At 45.7% G+C, this 18,954-nt stretch overlaps 1 protein-coding gene across 1 annotated transcript in view; it reads right to left on the bottom strand.

Moving 5' to 3' along the window:
• LOC104622493 (tetratricopeptide repeat protein 28) overlaps positions 1–18,954 on the bottom strand; it is a gene marked incomplete at its 5' end in the record, with an annotated part of 44,533 nt that overhangs the window by 14,442 nt on the left and 11,137 nt on the right. The window contains one exon of the mRNA XM_010289300.1: positions 3,291–3,798. Coding sequence (XP_010287602.1) covers positions 3,291–3,798 — 508 coding nt within the window. The remainder of the gene's footprint in view (positions 1–3,290; positions 3,799–18,954) is intronic.

Here is an 18,954-nt window from a genome sequence, read left to right as displayed (position 1 = left end):
GTGGGTTTGCGAGCAGTGAGAGATGAAGGAAAGGGGGTCTTGGGTGACTCAGCTAGCCCTTCAGCAATCAGGGAAGAGATGGCCAAAGGTAACCACCATTCTTTTACTCTAATTGCAAAAACACTTGAAGAGAAAATATCTGGAACCTTTGGACAACACTCCAAGCACATGAAGATAGGCACAGAAATTCTCTTGTAACTGCAAAGAGCTGCCGAGCACCAAGGGAGAGACTTTAAACTGTGTTTTATAAATAATCTGAGGGTGTCCTTTCTCCATTGCAATGGGAACCCTTACGAGCTGCATAGGCTGAAAAGCCAGCTCTCTACATGGAGTCTTGGCATTTGGAAACATCATCTGCTTGCAAAGGTTGACAATCTGAGGCTTCTGGTTAAACTCCACATCTCCTTGTTGTGAAGGGTTTGATAACTTGTGACTTGCCCTCAGTCCGTTACCTTCTGCTTACCGAGTCACAGAACACATTATATCTCCCTGCACAGCGCTACAGCAGCTGGGCTATGTTACATTCCATGTCTGTCTTGCTCAGCGTTAGATAGTACACTTAAGTGAGCTTTCCATCTAAATCAGTGAAATGCAAACAGAAAATTTCTGTTGCTTCAGCAAAGAGGCCAAATCTAACGTTCTGGCTTGGAAACACATATTTAGATGCATTTTTTAGATACATTTTTTGTTAGCATGGTTATTTTGATGAGGTTTTGTTTTGCTTGTGGATTAGATGAAAGAGACAATTAAGACTTGACTTTTTAATTGGTACTGGATGCATTTTAAACAACAGTAATAGGCTTTCTCAACAAGAACTGCATGTTCTCTTTCTCCAGTATAACTTAACTCTGACAGAGAAGACATAAAAATATAGCCAAGTAACAGCTGAAATGTGAGATCCTGCACTCAGAAGCTAAAAAAACTATTCTAATACAAAGTGTAGAATGGCTGAGTCAGCATACCAACTTAAGTTATATTTAAGCTTAAATCCAACATAAGAAAAGCATTCTCTGCTGCACCAAAACTCTTTCCTATTTTTTTTTCCCCAAAATTTTTTGGAATTACATGCTGAAAGCATCATCAACTCCAAAGCTGCTGTAAGATTAATAATGATATTAAGATGAACTTTCTAGTCCCAACTTGAATGATTTTGAGCCAGCAAAACAGCGAGAGAATTTAAAACACAAGTGAGTACCGTGAAGGCTGAGGAACAAGAGCAAGTTGCTTCCTTTTGCAGCAGTGCTTATTTCATTCTGGGATGAGGCAAAACAACTATAGCGAGTATCAGCACTTGCAGCAAATTGCTAAGCCCATCTCTTCTCAACATTTCTGTACCAGTTTATTGGATTTTTTTATGATGCTGAGTAGCACAGAGACAGAGTACATTGAACATGCAGGCAATCAGAAAAAATACTACAGAACTTGAATTAAGCTCTTTCTTCTAGCAAAAGAGCTATGGTCTGCCCAATGGTAAAGGGCTCTCAGAACAGGAGGAGACAATACAGAAAACCCAAGATAACTCATCACCACACTGATGTAGGGAAGAAAAAACAGAAGTGACAGCTTCCATTTCCCCAGACTGTTTCCCAGATTTGCTCAGAAAGAATTGGTGCAATTCTCCAGAAAGTAGCAAGTGCTTCGGAGAGGAGGTGAATGAAAGTGGTTCTGATCTCTGGAGGTTTATCAGTGCTGCTCAGAACATGTCCACCCACATTTTATAGGTGCTCATGGCTGAACACAGCCATGCCATCTCCCAGTAACTACGTCATCAGAACAGCCTGCACACCCTCTGGTCAGCTTCCACTGGAAACAAAACACATTAAGTTAAGCTTCACAGCAAGAGGAACTTTCAGTCCTGACTGTGAGCTGGGAAGCCAGCGTGTTCCCCAAGCATAGCGAAGGACAATGTCTCCATCTCCCCCACCAAGGACCCAGAGTTTACACCTCGCCCTGCTCCCTGCCTGGACAATCCAAGGTCCTGTTCCTCCATGTGGTCTCCTCTATCCTTGTCACAGACCAGTGGATCCCTCACATGTCCGTATCTCCTCAAGACCAGCCCCACCCTGGCAGCAGAAATGGGGGATGTATTTTATGCTTTGCTAGATGCATCTGCTGCTGTTCTCTGCAGAAGCCCTTACATAAATATTAGAGGAAGCCAGATGCAAGGCTTCATCCCCCCAGACCTCTTGCCTGTTGGGTGCTGTCACACTAACAGGAATGTTATCAATGCTCACTGCTCTCTAATGCTAAGCATGCCACAAGTGCTTTTGCCTCACAAACCTATTTTGCCTCACAGATTTGCCCTAATTTGTGTAAAGGAGGAGATTTGCAACACTAATTAGAAAGCTAGGACTGTTTTGTTTTCTCCAGTTCACCTTATCTTCTTCATTCAGCTCCTGAAGACTCAGCTATTAAGAGAAATTAAGTAATTCATCAAGCCCTTTTCAATTACCTGCTGTTGATAACATCAGAGTACAATTAGCATCTACAAATGAACCGAGTGCCAACTGCCAAGCAGAAACAGAAGCTAGTTTACAGCGTGGGGCGGCTTGCAAGAGCTGAGAGTCAGGGGCTGCCAGCAAACACATATTTTGTTATACCAGCAACAGCCCTGTTCTGACACTCCCAGCCAGCTGAGAACATATCCTTAACGACAGCTGGAACATCAGCAGCGCAAACGCTGCATCCCACAGCAGAGATGGAAACGCATCTTTGGTCTCTTCCACATCTGTCACTGTGAAGAATAAGCAGGAACGGACTTCACTTCGATGTAATTCAGTCTTTCCCAGCCTGCCAGCAGGATGCCATCTCTCCTTAGAAGAACATGAGACTCCTACACTCCATTATTTTAATGTTTACATTCTGAAAACAAACTTAGTTAGGATTTGACCCATGTGTATCCCAACTTAGAAGGCAGCAATATATTGACATACCCAGCTAATAAGCTCCCAAAGAAATGGCCAGGCAATAAACTACATCACTTCTTGCCTTAGTGCAAGACTCAAGTTTATTTCTGAAACCTGTATAGCTCTTCAAATGGACTTTACCTTTTCATTTCCCTTCTGCCATGAGCTTGTGCTTTCTGGTGCCTTTCTGAGCAGGTTAATAATTGAACATGGGATACATTACATCGGCACACAATCTGCCAAGTGCCTGTTTAATTTATGAAGACAGTCTGGTGAAACGAGGGTAACTAAGAAGATAGCACACAGCAAGCCTCCTGCATGCCGGCAGCAGCTCTGATAGTCACAGCATTCCCTGACAAATTCTGCTCCATGTCAGGGCCTTACCTAGATTGGAGGAGGCTCTGCCTTCAGCAGCTCGGTCCTGCAGGCTCTCAGCAATGTGCAACTGTTCTTCATGGTACTGCTTAGCCCTCTCCAGGTCCTGCATACATCTAGCTGCATGGCCCAGGCCAGCGTAAGCTCGCATCTCAATGGCCTTCTCAGCCAGGTCCTGGGCCAACTCCAACACATAGTTGTGGTAGGACATAGCTTTGTCGAAGTTTCTCCGGTAGTGGTAAGCACTGCCTAGGTTGCTGTAGGCTCGAGCTTCCTCCCGCTTGTTCCCCAGCTCCTTGGCGATCTTAAGATGTTGTTCATGGCACTGCACTGCATTTTCAAAATCCCCCATTGCAATGTACACTGCTCCCATGTTGCCCAGCTCCCGTGCCTCAGAGAGCTCATCTTTGGACTGCTTTGCAAGGAGGACACACTGCTTATGGCTAGCCAGGGCGTTTGGGTAGTCCCCAATGGCTGTGTACACATGGCCCAGACTGCTCAGTGCTGAGGACGCTGCCTGCAGGGATAAGAGAGAAAAAGTAAGTACAGGTATTCATGGAAACAAGTCAGATGACCTCAGTCCTAGAAATCAAAGTCACAAAAAGCCATTCTGGAGAAAGAATGTGACGATCAGCTAGAAAACCTGCTCTCTGCAGTTGTTCTACACCCCTCAGGGCAGCTCAGACAGAGGCAGCAGGAATGGGATTGACTCGGGAGAACAGGGCTACCTCTTTCTCTGAGACACTGTCTGTGTACCTGGTAGAGGGGAAGGATGGCACTGCAAACATGCAGAGACCACTGAGGAAACAGAAAGTGATCACTGCAGAAAACTGCACTCCAGGACCAGCCTGAGCTGTCTCACAGAGCAGTGCTTCCCCTGCAGGCAGCCACACCTCAGGTCACGTCTCATGATTACTTTAATATCTACACCAAGTAGATACTCACCTGCAAAGAACACTGCAAACAAATGTTTGCTCTGTTCCACCCTCCACCCAGTAAGCTCACCTCAAAGCAACAGACTCCTGAGACCCTGCAGGCTTATGCCAAAGCACTGTCAAGAGACCAGCAGCAAATTACAAGAATCAGATTCTTTTGCCCACTGCATCTACCAGGATGCAGGCCTGCCTTCCACCTGGCAGAGCCAGAGCATGCACAGCCAGACAGCAGGGCAAGGAGCCAACAGCAGGGGTGTGTTCCTTCTGCCTAACGCACATCTGCTGCCTCAGCATGGCTGTTCACTCCAAAACCCTGACCTCGAGTCCTCCATGATCCCTGCCTGTGCATTTCCTTCACTACCCAGCTGCTGCTGTGACCCAATTCCACAACAGCCATCTTTTCCAAAACTCCAGGAAGGAGCAGCCAAAGTGAGTGACTGCACAGAGATTGGTCTCACCCCTACCTAGCACCCTAGCTCAGGAAAGATCCAGTCTACCCTTCCACCCAGGATGGTGACACAGTGTCTCAGGACATGTCCTTGCTATTCAAAATGGCATAACCCCATGCTACCAACGAAGAGGCAGCCTCACCCTTTTCCTGTCCTTGGCTGTGAGGTCCCAGTGCACCCTTAGGCTAGCGTTCCTGTTCATGGAGTGGATTCTGAGCTCTCCAATCACCCATTCAAATTTCCTATTTCCTAACAGGCAAGATCTTTGCACTGGGCGGTGTCATGGAGGGAAGAGCAGCTCGACCACAACACCAGGCCGCAAGCCGATATGGCCCCTTCAGCTGTCCCACTGTTGGGAAGAAAGGCATTATCCCTCTGTTCTTGCTTTCTGAGCTCAACCACTGGAGCCACCTGTTTGGCATACTTTTATTTTGCTACTCCCTTCAGGCTATGACTTGGATGGCCTAAAGTATCTGATCCTGGTGCTTTTTGTTTAACGACCAAGCACACTTTACCTTTCTGCGTGCAATATCCCTAGGCACAACACCAAGAGCTCTCCCATGAAACGGGATTCCACATGGTAAGCGTAAGGCATGCAACTGAAAGCACCTCACAGGTCATGCCAACCAGCTATCTCCAATTTGAACACCACGGAGCTGGACAAAGGCTTCAGTACAATGCCACTGATAAAGACACCAGACTAATCCCCAGGGGACACAAGATGAGCTGTAAAAAGTGAGCTTCTTGTACTGCACACATGAGATATCACTCAGACCACAACTCCGCAGAAAGGTTCAGACAGCAGGTGGACTTCTAGGGTTAAACTCACCTAAGACTTTGCAGATTCAAGCCCACCTCTTTTAACTATTCTAAGCAGCTGCCCCTTCCACACTACAAGTGCACAGAAACACACACTGACATCAAGGTTGGAAGGAAAACACTTACTTAAATTAAGCAACTGGAGTAGCTAAGGGATGGTGCTGGCTCCTCATCAGTGCCCAGAGTGGCCATGATGAATCTCTCCAACCCACCCAGCATCAGACCGGTAAGTCCTGCCACCTCTTCCCTGTGAAGTCATACATCTGCCCCCAGGAACTACATGAGTTGCAGAGCTTCCCCTCTGGACACTCGCCTTGCCTTGATAAACTGGTATATTCCTATTTGGCTCCCACCTGCAGACTGGCTATGCCCCACAGATGCAGGATTTTAACTCCCTTCCTCAAGGCAAATGATTAACCTCCTCCTGTCCACGTTATCTAAAGATCAGATATAAAAAGAAAGCAGATCAGAAAATCTCTTCTACAGGAGGAGAGCTGTTCAGCACCTCTCTACGGGAACCACATTTTGCTACTGAAATTGTGTCCCTGAGGAAAGGAGCCTTTCACGACTTTCATAAACAGCGGCAGGAGAAACCTTCCTAAAGATTATTTTTACTAAAATTATATCACGACTGGAAGAGTAATGCTAAGGCAGGAAGATCTATGGGCTACAGCAGGAGGCAGAGAGCACACGTGATACTTTTTTCTTCTCAGCAGTATTAACAGAGTAATATTTCCACACAGAGGAACTGTAAATATGCTGTGCTGATTCAAATTAATAGGGAAACCATCTTTTCTGATACAAGAACCTGAGGTGACAGATTAGCTATTGAACACAATTTATAGGTCATAATATAGAATAAGGAAGCTCTCCCTTGACCAGCTCCATAAATAGCCAAGCTGCATTTGTTCTCCCGGAGGCATCCTTTCAGGCAGCTTAATTATAAGGGAAGAACAGCCAGAATTCAAAATATCTTAATTTTTTTTCACTTAGTGTTGCAGATGAACTTCATTCAATGCAAGGGACAATGCAAGAACACCAGTGGCAAAGCAGCAGCTGCCATAGGAAGCCCTGCAGCATCCTTGCAAGGCTGCGGTACCACTCCACATGACAGTGGGATGGGAAAGTCTTGGCCTCAGTCCCACAGATAGCAATGGATTCCATGCTGGCAATACATGCTATAATGAAGTAAGTTGCTTTTGCTGCTGTAATTACCACATAAGAGAGAGGGTAGCAGCTATCATCAACTCTTCAGTGACACAGTGACAGAGCTGGGGACAAAGCCACTGAACATGTTGCCACATGGTCAAATGGTTTATTGGGCTTGGGAGGTGTTTCTCCAATAGCAAGCACCACAGGTGGTGTGAAAACCACCTAAACGCTCCAGAAAGAAACCATTTACAGCTTCTGCAGAAGCACAGGTACTTAGCTCAGAACATCAGGGACCAAAGCCATATTCACTCCAAAACTTACCTCTGCAGGACACCCTGCAGACCACTGCTCCCTTCACCTCACCCCTACCTTCCACAACTACTCCTGCTGGAAAACTCCACATCACCAGCTAGACCTGGCATCCAGCCGGCTGCCACAAGACAGGCGCCCAACAGGACCGCAACGCCTCGGGAAGGGAGCTGGACCTGCTGAGTGCGGCAGCTGGCCAAGAGGGCCGCAGCCCCTCACTCCTGGAGGGCAGGCACTGGCAGAGGTCCCAGCCTCTCCTTGGTGCTGCTGCAACCGGCCAGGCTGCGCAGGCGTGAGCAGCTGCCTCCACGCGTGCGGCAGCGGTCAGAGCGGGGAGGAGGCGCTGCTCCATCCTGGTCAGACTCGCTGCGGCATCAGGGCGGTTTGACCCCGGACGGGCTCTCGAGCAGCCCAGGGAAGTAACATTTTGTCTGACACTGGGGAGGAAATGCTCTTATCTAAAACAGGGTCTCAAGGGGCCTCTTTTAAGGCTACCACAAAACCAACATGAAAATTTTTGCTCTGAATTTTAATCCATTTTTACACAGATCTTCACGAAGATTAATCTATACATAGTTTTGAGTCATTTGCAATCTCACTGGGGAAAAAAAGGAAAAAAAAATAGATACATGCAGACATTTTGCACAAGCCCAGACCAAAACACTGTGTGGGGCTCATTACAGGCTTCAAGGTGCACTGGAGCTCCCTTCATCTTGCTGGTGAGCAACACACTCACTGCTGCACAGCACAAACCAGTAGGCCATTTTGGCCAAAGTTAAAAACCAGCACAGTGCAATCAGCAGAACTGATTCAGCAGCCTCAGTTAATTCTGAAAGGCAGGCCACCAGCAGCACTTCTATATAATTGTGAAGAGAATGGAAATGTCTGTCTAGAAAACAAGGAGCCAGTGAAAACTGGTGACTCCTGGGGCTGCTAAAAAAAAGTGGACATTTATCCATGCAAAATGCTGAGTAAGATGAGCTATGGCAAAGAGCCGTCTAGACAGAGACTCGGATGATGTTAATGGGTTATGGCGAGGGAAAAAAAAGCATAAATGGAAAGCAGCAGATCTCAGACTTTCTGTGCACAAGAGAAACTTGACAGATGCAGAGACTGCTCATGCTGTACATGGGAAGAAATCTTTAGGTCTGCTAGACTGGGAATTGAATCATAGGAAGTGAAACTTGTGTGGCTGCAAATGTTTATTCTCAGGGCTCCTAATTCTTTGACCAACAGCATTTCCAGACTCACAGTAAAGATCTAGAATGAAGGGCACAAGCCTGGCAACCGTTCTCAGGGCATGCAAAAAGACTTCACTTACACATCTGAGTGCCCAGGGTGGGATCGTCCAAACCAGGATGTGGGAGGAAGACAAGAGAAGCAGAAAAGAAAAATAAGTAGGATGAGACCAAAAAAAGAAATGCAAAAAGAAGGTAAAGGGCTGACAAGAAATAGCCTGACTTGATTAGAAAGATGGGTCTGTTTCTAGAGGCTCAGCTGTTGCTCACAGAGACAGCTAGACAAAGGCAGGAAGGCCGCCCCTACCCTCTGACATGGCCTTCACACCAATGCTCCCCTGTTTTATTCTGCAGCAGCTTCCACTGCTAACTGACCCAAGTGCTCTGAGAGAAGCACTTCTAAATCATCTTGGAGTCTGCATGAGCAGAGCCTATGGCACTTCTGGCTTCCCTGGGGCAGGCTGTATGCAGCATCTCTTCTCCTGCAAGATAACTATGAGTACTCTCTATGTGCTCGCGGGGGCAATCAGTGGAAAGACTATGGAGCTTGACATTAAAGCAGCGTTTAGGAACACTTTGGTGATTACATCTGCTGGGGGACACCAATGACTCACTTCAGGGGGTTAGTAATAGGATTCCAGAAGATAAATTCATCACTGTATACTTAAAATCCTCCACATAACAGTATCCACTGGGAACTCTAAGTGGCTCACACAATGGGCCAACAGGATAGGGATATTCCCACATGCACTGGCAGAAGAGTCAAAACGTTGCCGTGCGAGTACAAGGTTGACACATGTGGAGCAGACTCCAGCTGTGCTAGCGTGAACCCCTGCCTGGTAGCAGGGTGACGGGAGACTACAGCTTCATACCAGTGGGGTTTTGCATCAGCGAAGACAATCAATGCTTTAAATATCTGACAAATTTTAGAGTGGGGGCTGCTTACACCTCCAATTATACAATTTATCACTTTAATAGAAAGCAGATTCTTCTGCCACTGAGATGAGGCACAGAAGGGAGTTCTGAAAAAGATTTCTAATTGCTCTCTTTTTCTTGGGAGCAACAGCCAGCTTAGGTTTTTCAGCTGAATAAGGTAAAGAGCCTGATGTTAAGCAGATGTGCATCACAAAATGACTGCTAATAGAGACCTGGTGACTTGGAGAGATTTGTTTCTTAGATATTTCACCCTTGCCAGAGAATGGTCATTTCCCAATTATGTTACATTTAAACAATTCTTTAACTGATTGCACAGCCTCCTTAAAGGAAAACACTGTACAATAATTCTAAAATGGGCAGGGTGAAAGTGCTCTGCCTGGTATCTCACTATAAGGTAGCCTTAATCCCCAAACACAGACACCAATTAGGATTGATCAGAGATCGAGCTTTAACAGTCAAGGTGGGGAAATAACTGGCATGGACTAAGCATCTGTGAAATTCAAAAGCCTGACTGCAGCATGCTCTTGCATGCTGTTTCTCTCCACTTCCATTCTCCCTCTGGGCATGGGGTAGTAGCAGTGCCTGATCTTACATGATGCAGTGGAGCTGCATCCAAAAGATCAGCCATGCATATTCATAACATCTGTACTCAGGACAGTCAGCAGTACGCTCTTTTCGAGAACCAGCATACGTCCTCATAAGCATGCTCTTGCTCTTGAATGCACGCAAAGGTTTCCTGGTTCATTGAGTGTATTTTGAGGGTGGTGAGGGGGAGGCAGCTTCAACAGATTTTTTTCTGAACACACACACACAAAGAAATACATAAATCTGAAAGCATTAACAGGATGAGTTCTGCTGGCTTCACCATAAAGAGTAAAATCTCACCATATCTTACATCAGTGTAACTTTTCTGTGTAGGAAGTACAGAAGTTAGCTTACAGTAATGCAACACTGTGTAAGCATTTAAGCTCTTTCTGTATGTAAGCTCTGTTTTATAGGTATGGACTATGTAACTGCTGTGCACACAGGCAGGACAGTAGCGCAACAGGGGGTTAGTATTTTCAGGACCTACCAAAATGATCCAGTGGCTGTAAATAGCACTTTAGCTCCTCTTCTATTAAGCCCCTTTATCATTTTCTCAGAATCCACCTGTATTCCACAACTAGGCTTGGAGAGCTACCAATTTATACACTAATGCAAGTTTCACACCCAAATACAGTAGGTGCTCCATCAACAGTCAAAGCTGTCCTTCCCTCCTCTCTCAAAGGTGAGGCTGATGCGCCAGTACCACATTTAGCTTTTTCTTTTGTGTGGCATACTTTTGAAAATAAGAAAAGAAGCAGCAAGCAATATTCTCCTGTACATTATCCATAAGCAGAAGACAGGAACGGAATTGCTTTTAGGTAATTATTTCCTGAGGGAAAAAAAAATACACTGGAATCAATATCCCTGTCAAATCCAATTTATTTGTAGAAGGTCTCAGTCTTTTACATAGAAACTACCAAAAAGCAAACCCCAAAGAAGCAAAAGCCATGGAACAGAAGCACTAGTATCTGAATGTGTGGAAGGAACTTTAACTACTGCTAACTAAAAGGGAATAACCAGGAATTAATGACACAATAGAAAACCTCAAAATATACAGCAGGAAGAGATAGCTTCAGTTCCCTCTTGATTAATGGATTAAATCCATAGCTCTGCAGGTGCCAAGGACTTGCTGCTCATGACAGGTTGCCATGGGTTGTGCTTAAAATCCACTCTCAGCCCTCTCTTTCCTTACTTGTTAGACGAAATGACAATATTCTAGAGGACAGATCATTCTTCCTGTTTCATGGCAAAAGAATCACATAAATTCTGTGAATTCAGGCAAACCTGAACATCACCATGGGTCAACTGTCAGGCTATTCATAGTCAGTCATCTTCCTGAAACCAAAGGTGTCAGAGGGAACACTGAGTTTCAACTGCTCATTTGGATGTCAAAATAATGCTGCTCCAGTGGAAAATCAATTTACTCAATCTCCTCCGTTATCAGTTAGGAGCTAAGTGTCCAGTTCTGCCTAGAAAACTTGTAAAACCAAACCTGAGTTACTCCCTTAACAGAACTGCAAATATTTTGGACCAAGTTTGCAGGGTTTTGCTGGAAAGCAGAAGCAGCAACTAATCCACACCAATACCTGTTTCTTAAAACTGCTTGTCACTCACACCAAAAAGGCTGTTCATGTTCACTGAGCGAGCTGGCACAAGACAAGTCACTGTGTGAAGGTTGGATTCCCAGGAGGAGCGTGCTCCTTTTCTGAGGTGGGCTCTGCAGCACTGAATTCTCATTCCACAAAGAAAAGGAAGGCACGCAAAATACACCAGCCCAGGAACATTACAAAGTAGACCCTAGCATCAAGTCTAAGCATCACCCTGGGCTCACGTATCTTTATCCCAAGCAGCCAAAATTTGGTAGCTTTCTGGACAGAGTCTAAAAGGCTCCTGTGTGAAATCACTTTAGGGAGGACAGCTGATGACATTTTTAGTGATGATGTAAGAAAAGAAGCCCTCACTTAAAACCACAAGCTTCTCTGACATGGTGACACTGAGGAGTGACTCATGCCCTGGACAAAGTCAGTCCTGGAAGAATAAGCGAGCATGTTACAAACTTGGATCTCACAGAACCCAGAGAAGCTCTTTGTGCACACACAGAAGTCTCTAACTCCTACAGTGGCGTGCTGCCCTGTGCCAATCCTAACACTAGTCTTGCCCATAAAGCTGGATACCACTTCACCGGAAACTCAATACAGGAAAACCTTGGCTGAGGTGGACCTTCTGAAAACCCAAAGAGTGCTGCTCCCCGAGTTGCAGCTCCTACACAAGTCTTCTGCTTTGTTTCTTTTACTGCAATCAGGTACAGGCCTCAGTGGAGTGCTAGGTTTTGCAGATACCGTGAGAGGTAAGTAAAACCAGAAGACTGCACTTCTTTCAGCTAAAATCCATGTGCTGTGGAGGTCAAGTGGGGACATTTAAAGGAGATCCTCAGGAAGTATTACATTTCCCTTTTGAGTCTCAAGTCCAAACAAAACAAAGCATATGGCCTTTTAGTGCATTCCCAAATTTCCTGCACTGGTGTCACATTCCCCTTTGTTCTGCTTAATCCTATCACATCTGAACCGGACAAACCTGTATGAATCCAGTCAAGCTGACCTTCTCTAAAATAGCTACTAAAGACAGAAAGAAAAAAGCAAAGAATTTATGCTCTTATACAAATCCAACTACTTGATGTTCAAGCACTAGGGTTGCTCACATCACTGAGCTCATCCTCTCAGCCACACAGGTAATTCAATCTAAGATGTAATGCAGCACTAGTGCCCTAGAAGACCCAGAATCCTCAAATGAACTCATATGGCAAGTGTTTTTCTAGCAGCTGGTACTCAGCCTTCTTCGAAGAAAGCAAAGCCTTCCTCAAAGATATGAGGGAGTTTGCCCCAGATCCCTAATGAAGCAAGGCTACTGTCTGCAAGGAGAGGCTGAAGTCAACAAGGCAAAGGATAGCACGCTTTTTAATGAGGGTTTCATTGTGTACCTACATCACAAGTCAGATTTTTGAAGCCCAGTGGTTAATCAGAAGCCCCTCTTTGAGGGGGCAGCTGTTTGAAGTATAAGCAGGAACAATAAGAACTGAAAAGTGTACATCTGTAACCTTGTACGCCCAATAACAAAGCCTAACATCTGGGCCAGACAAAGACTGAACTTTAGTGAATTGAACAATGCTGCAGAAAGTGTCCAGGAAGACATTCTGCAGATTGAGTTAAATCTCTCAAAAGTTCTCATTAAGCTGAAATCACAACTGCAGAACCTGCAACTTCAAGGGCAGCAGGGGTAAAAATAAAGATTCTATCCTGTTAGGAAATTTGGAAAAACAATCTGCCCCACTCTCACCTAACTCTGTACTGGCTGCTTCACACCCCTTCTTCAGCTGCCCTCTGCGGAGGGATTCAGCACACCTGTGCTACCCTCAGCCAGGTCCTCTGAGCAAGTGGCCAATATTGAGGTTTCAGTTTTACAAATGAGATCACCCTCAAGTCTGATACAAAATCAGCAATGATTCCAGAAGACATGGACCAGGATCTGCAAACGCCTCCTCAAAAAGCCGGGAAAGCATTAGTGCCAGTCTCCTGGTAAATCAAGCAAACTCTTTGGTCCTACACAGTCCTGAAGATGACGACATTGCTTTTTGTGTAAAGGGCATATGTCTTATAAAACAAAAAACACTCAAGCCACAGTGAGCGTCAACATAGTAAGGATCGGGCACACACGTCGGCATGTTCTGTGGAGCCCCCCTCCTCTTTCAGCTCGGCCTCCTGGCTGATCTCTGGAAATCCTGCTGGGCCCCTCCACCACTTCAGCTGCCAGTCGGGAAACTTTGCCAATCCAGCCAGCGGTGCATCTGGACCTTTCCCATTTCTGCCAGCACAGTACTGGGAGACTGAGGGCCGAAGCTGCATACTGGGCAGCTGAGTGACTCTTTGCAGCTTCCCCGTCAGTAATAAACACGTATTAGAACCAGCTTGAGATCAGCAAGAAAGGTCTGTGATGCTAGGCTTTCTGCAAGAGCTCAGATTAGACAACAACTTTCAAAGGAAAGGTGACCCTTTCTTTCTGCAGTATACAGTCCATGAACTGCAAGGGCCTGATCTTTTTACCAGTTTCTGGTTTCTGTGGGTAATTTTCCACCGAGTTCCTAGGAACTGACATTGGTCTCTCACCTCTTCGGAGAGCAGAGATTGGGAGGAGTCTTTTGCTTGAGTGGTTAGCAGCCTGATCTACCATTCTGTTGTTTGTAAAGCCTGTATAAAGTGTCATGGGATTTGGAAAGCTGTTTCTCACGCAGAAGCTGAATCAAAAACCAGCTTGTTTCAATTTCTTTAAAGTACCTCCAGGACTCAAAAGATCCCCTAAAAGAACCCCAGAGAAAAACAGAAAGCATAATTGAGAAACAAGAGTGAAGAGGTAATCCCATGCACAAAATACGTTTATGAATAGATGCACCACAGTCACCCATTTATCTTCTTGCTGCTTGACCTTTTTGATAAGATACTGGTTTGGGTTTTTTTTTCACACAAGAATAGGAAGACTCCTGCAAAAGTTACCATCTCTGCAATACATATGCACAGTGCTTACGCAACGGGCTGTAGTCTCTTGATGTTCTTGTGGTATCAGTAACAAAGAGACAGTAATTTCTTAACAAAAACTCTCACGTTATTTCCAATCTCTTGTCTTGAAAAAGCTCAAGAAGTGAAAGCTATCTGCTGTTTAATACAGTAGCAGTGGTCACACTCTAAGCTAGTCATTCCTCCACTTCTGTTAGCAGTGGCTGCATTAACCACTAATATAGATTACCAATTAGCAAAGCCCTCCTTGGCCGGTTCCTTACTTCTGGAAGTCCAGTCAGATGTGATAAAGCTATTAAGGAATAAGGCATATTCTCCTCTTAGCCTTTCCTGTTCATGTTGCTACAGGCAGCAGATGATCCACTTCTGGCAGACAACTATGTAATAAATTATTTTGAAGCTGTGGCTTCACTACAGAAGAGAGACAGAAAACAGAAAAGCAGAGAAACAAATACCTTCTCTGCTCGTTTTCTGCAAAGCTCTGTCACTTACTGCAGCAAGTACTACTTTCCTACTTTTGCCTCCACAGCCTGTTTCTGACATCTTAGTCAATGCTTTCATGCATGACAAACTGCTTTAGCCTGAAGACTCTTTCCAGTCCTCATTTGTGAGGTATTTATATTGTGTCCTCATTTTCCAGGCTGTTTGCAAACATAACAAGACAACTGTGGTTGCAAGATTTTCAGATTTTTCCTTTCTGAAAAAGGAACAGATCCACCTCTTCATATGGCTGAGCTCCCGACAAATGCCACAGGTAGAGAAACTGCTGTGGGCTCCCTCAAGCTGCAGTTAATGACTGAATTTGATTCTTAGCACTCCATCTGAGACTGATGATAATGAAGCACAAACAAGGAAGGAAGTGACCAGGTGATGATCACTTCAGGATTTTCAGTGAGAAAGAGACAAAGTTATATTTTACAACACCTGAAAACCACTTGAATACAATGGAAAATGACCACTGCTACGAATGATAATCCATACAAAGCTAAATTCTGCATAGAATAGGAGCAGCACCTAGCCCACTGCTATGCACCCAAGTAATTAATGAGACATGAGCAGAAGGGTACACAGAATGGTTTCTTGGCAGCAGTTAAGATACTACTCAAGAAGAACAGGGAGACACAGAAAGACCCTGTTTCGCTATGCAGTACGGCAGGTCTGGGTGTGCTTTCTATTTTCCCAAAGATGTGCTACAGGAATCAGAAGCTAATATAAATGAGATTTTGCAAGCTAACCAGAATAGTCTACCTCACTGCATACTTTTCTTAAATTCTCTTAAAACTATCAACAATTGTAAAGAAAAATCACACACAGGTGTGCAATGTTTCATTCACATTAAGCTTGGGCTCCGACTGAGAAGTGGAATGGGGTTAGTAACAGACCAGCCCATCCCACAAGACATGCAAGAAAGATGGGTCACAGGACTCTAACAGTGCTTCAATGACCTGGTATCTCATGAAGCCTTCCAGGATGTCCTGAACCATGCCAAGCCAAGCCAAGGTACAGCATGGTGTATTGCCACACAACAGAAGCCAGACAACTCGGATGTGACCGCAGGGACTAAATCATTAAGGATGAACAGCCTTCCATCACCTTCTACACACCATCTCTCCAGCCTGTACACAGGTAAGGGACAGGGAGGTTCACCACCCTCTGTGGAAGCAAAGGGACAGTCCTGGCTGCTTTATTGTCCCCACCGCCCCTTTTTTAGTGGATTATGCTCTCTTCCAGTTCTCCTGGCCTTTTCCACACAAATATAGTATGTAGCACATGTAACAAGACTCTTTTGACAACAGTTCACTACATCACATAGCTATAGAGACAGAAGTGCCACATATCTCATTAGTGGAGTCTAATCAGCCCCAACCCATACTTAAGAGCTGTTCATCCTGTAACTGAACATTTATATTAAAAATGCATTGGACACAGAAGAACAACAAATTAATTGAGAAAACATTAAGTACCACAGAAATATCATTCTTTGCTTCCTGAACATACATGGCAGTACAGAGACAAGTACACTTCTGTTTGCTATATGCTAGCTAGTCCAGGTTTTTCGTACAGGCATGGAAGCTGCTACCAGTATCAAGTCAGAAAAATACTTTTTCCAGAACTTCATCACACAGTCTGAACAGCTCCTGCTCAATACATGTACCCTTAGCAGCCACAGATGACTTCTGGGGCCTGGCACATACCACGATGCCAGCTGTGCCTGCCCTGAAGGGGAAAGACAGACCCCTGCATGCTCCAGAAATGCAATGCATGGGCTCCTCTCTCTTGGGGGCCAAGCAGCTGCAATAGGACTGAGGAAGCTTTTAACAGCTGGAAGAGCAACTCCCCGTGAAGCGACTTCGCTTTCTCCAGGGAGAACTGCAATGCTAGAGTTGGGCGACAGCAGAGCAGCACCACTGACTCTGCGAGGACGCAGCACAACGCAGCCATGTGCCGGAACGTGCAGGCTGCTTACATCCTGGCTGCGAGGTCGGGAACTGGCACTGCGGTGAGGAAAAGCTATTATCGCTATTGAGTGTGAGTTCTACTCCAGCTTCATCTCAGTGACAGGCTGCAGCAGTGCGAACCTGGGGGAAGGCTACACAGCTGTGGAAGGACTCTGGATGCCTGACAAGGTAACCAGAAGGGGAACCTGGCCCACAACTAATCAGCTGCACATGTTCTGATGAGCTCACTCCACACTAACATGCCCTATGATGGTTTCTCCAGAGAGGAACAGTTGCACAGATTCATGCTTCCAGCCAAATCGGCAGCACAACTTGCAAGCACAGGGACCCTCGCAACTGAAGCACAAACAGTTGTAACTTCATCTCTGGCAGGAGCCCGGGGGCTGCCAGCACAGTCCAAACACAGAAATCATTCTGGGCCAGGAAAAGATGCAGGCGGGGAGCCAGGGAGGCACTCCACGTTTCAGACAAGCTCGTGCCATGCATTCAGAAAGAAGTTCAGCCAGGGGGACACACACCTTGCTCAAGCATGACCCAGAGCGGATACCACCAACACATTTGCTTGGAGCCATTTAGTTTGCAGTGCCGAGGGGGACCAGCTTATGGCATTGGCAGCACCCTGGCCTTTGCACAACCACCCCAGAACAGGGTAGTTCAGAGCATTGCAGGCGAGATTCAGGGCACACAGGAGGGCCCCGCAGGTCATATTTTAGGAACAATGTCACTTTAGAAAGACAGTCACTCCTGAAGGACAGCTGTGCCACTTCTAATTCAGACTGTGTTCCAGTCTTTTTCCTTATATAACTCAGCAGAATAAGTATTTCTAAAATGATTGGCAAGGAACATGGAAAAAAATAATATTCTTTTGCCCTGTACCATAATGCACACAAGGAGTTCAGGCAAAAGGCTAAATACTTACAGCTTTGCTATTTACTGAAAATGTGGCTTGTACAGACAAAGCACAGCAGGAAGGACACCTGGAAAGCATTTCTCCTTCACTTCAGGAAGGGGCAGAAAACCTTGGCTTTACAGAATTTACAGATTTCTGTAGACAAGAATGATCTATCTCTCCTTCTGCATGTCCTTCTGGAAATAAGAAAGTGACATTGGATCTTTGACTTGCACAGCCTGACAATAAATAGCTGTAGTTCACAAAATGTAGGAGCTTTATGCTGTGTTTCATTGCTGGCTCAGGCATGCTTTAAAAGGGACTAGGAAAAACTACTAGAATTGCAAACCTAAATAACCACCAGCGGCTGAGCTGCACACAAAGTATGTTCACACAGTTGCAGAATCTGCAAATTCCCAACTGAATCCAGACACTGATTATGTGTGTCACAGCAATCATATTTCACTAACACTCTCCTCCAGAGATGCACAGCAGCCAGTTATCCCTGACAACCTTCCATTGTGACAGTCCTCTGCTGCCAGCAAAGACCTCTCATTGCAGTCAGCTCCATGGCAATGCGCGCTCTGCAGTAGAAAGTGTAGCACCTCACTGGCTACTTGAGTCTCCTGGGCTTCAAGCCCATGGTTTCTCTTTATAATGGGAATTTCTGCATTCTGATGTTTCCCCTGCCACACAAGAGCTTTCATATATATGCAAGAGCAAGGTGACACACAAAACCCACGAAAGCCTGCTTAATAAATACCTTTCTTCTATGCCACTTAACCACTCGGTTCTAACTATCATCTGTAGTGGGTTGACCCTGGCTAGATGCCAGGTGCCCACCAAAGCCACTCTGTCACTTTTTGTCACTTCTCAGATGGACAAGGGAGACAAGATATAACAAAAGGCTCGTGGGTTGAGATAAGGACAGGGAGAGATCATTCACCAGTTACCATCCTGGGCAAAACAGACTCAACTTGGGGAATTTAATTTGTTGCAAATCAGAGCAGGGTAATGACGACTAAAACAAAATCCTACAACACCCCCCCCTCCCCGCCCCGCTTCTTCCCAGGATCAATGTCACTCCCAAATTCTGTACCTCTTCCCCCCGAGTGGCGCGGGGGGACAGGGAATGGGGGTTGTGGTCAGTTTATCACACGTTGTCTCTGCCACTCCTCCTTCCTCAGGAGGCGGACTCCCTCACACTCTTCCCTGGCTCCAGCGTGGGGTCCCTCCCATGGGAGACAGTTCTCCATGAACTTCTCCAATGTGAGTCCTTCCGACAGGCTGCAGTTCCTCACAAATTGCTCCAGCCTGGGTCCCTCCATGGGGTGCCG

The sequence above is a fragment of the Phaethon lepturus genome, unplaced genomic scaffold (assembly GCF_000687285.1).
Source record: "Phaethon lepturus isolate BGI_N335 unplaced genomic scaffold, ASM68728v1 scaffold44746, whole genome shotgun sequence".
Lineage (NCBI taxonomy): Eukaryota > Metazoa > Chordata > Aves > Phaethontiformes > Phaethontidae > Phaethon > Phaethon lepturus.
Note: the sequence above shows the minus strand (reverse complement) of the source record. Positions and strands in the feature narration are given on the sequence as shown.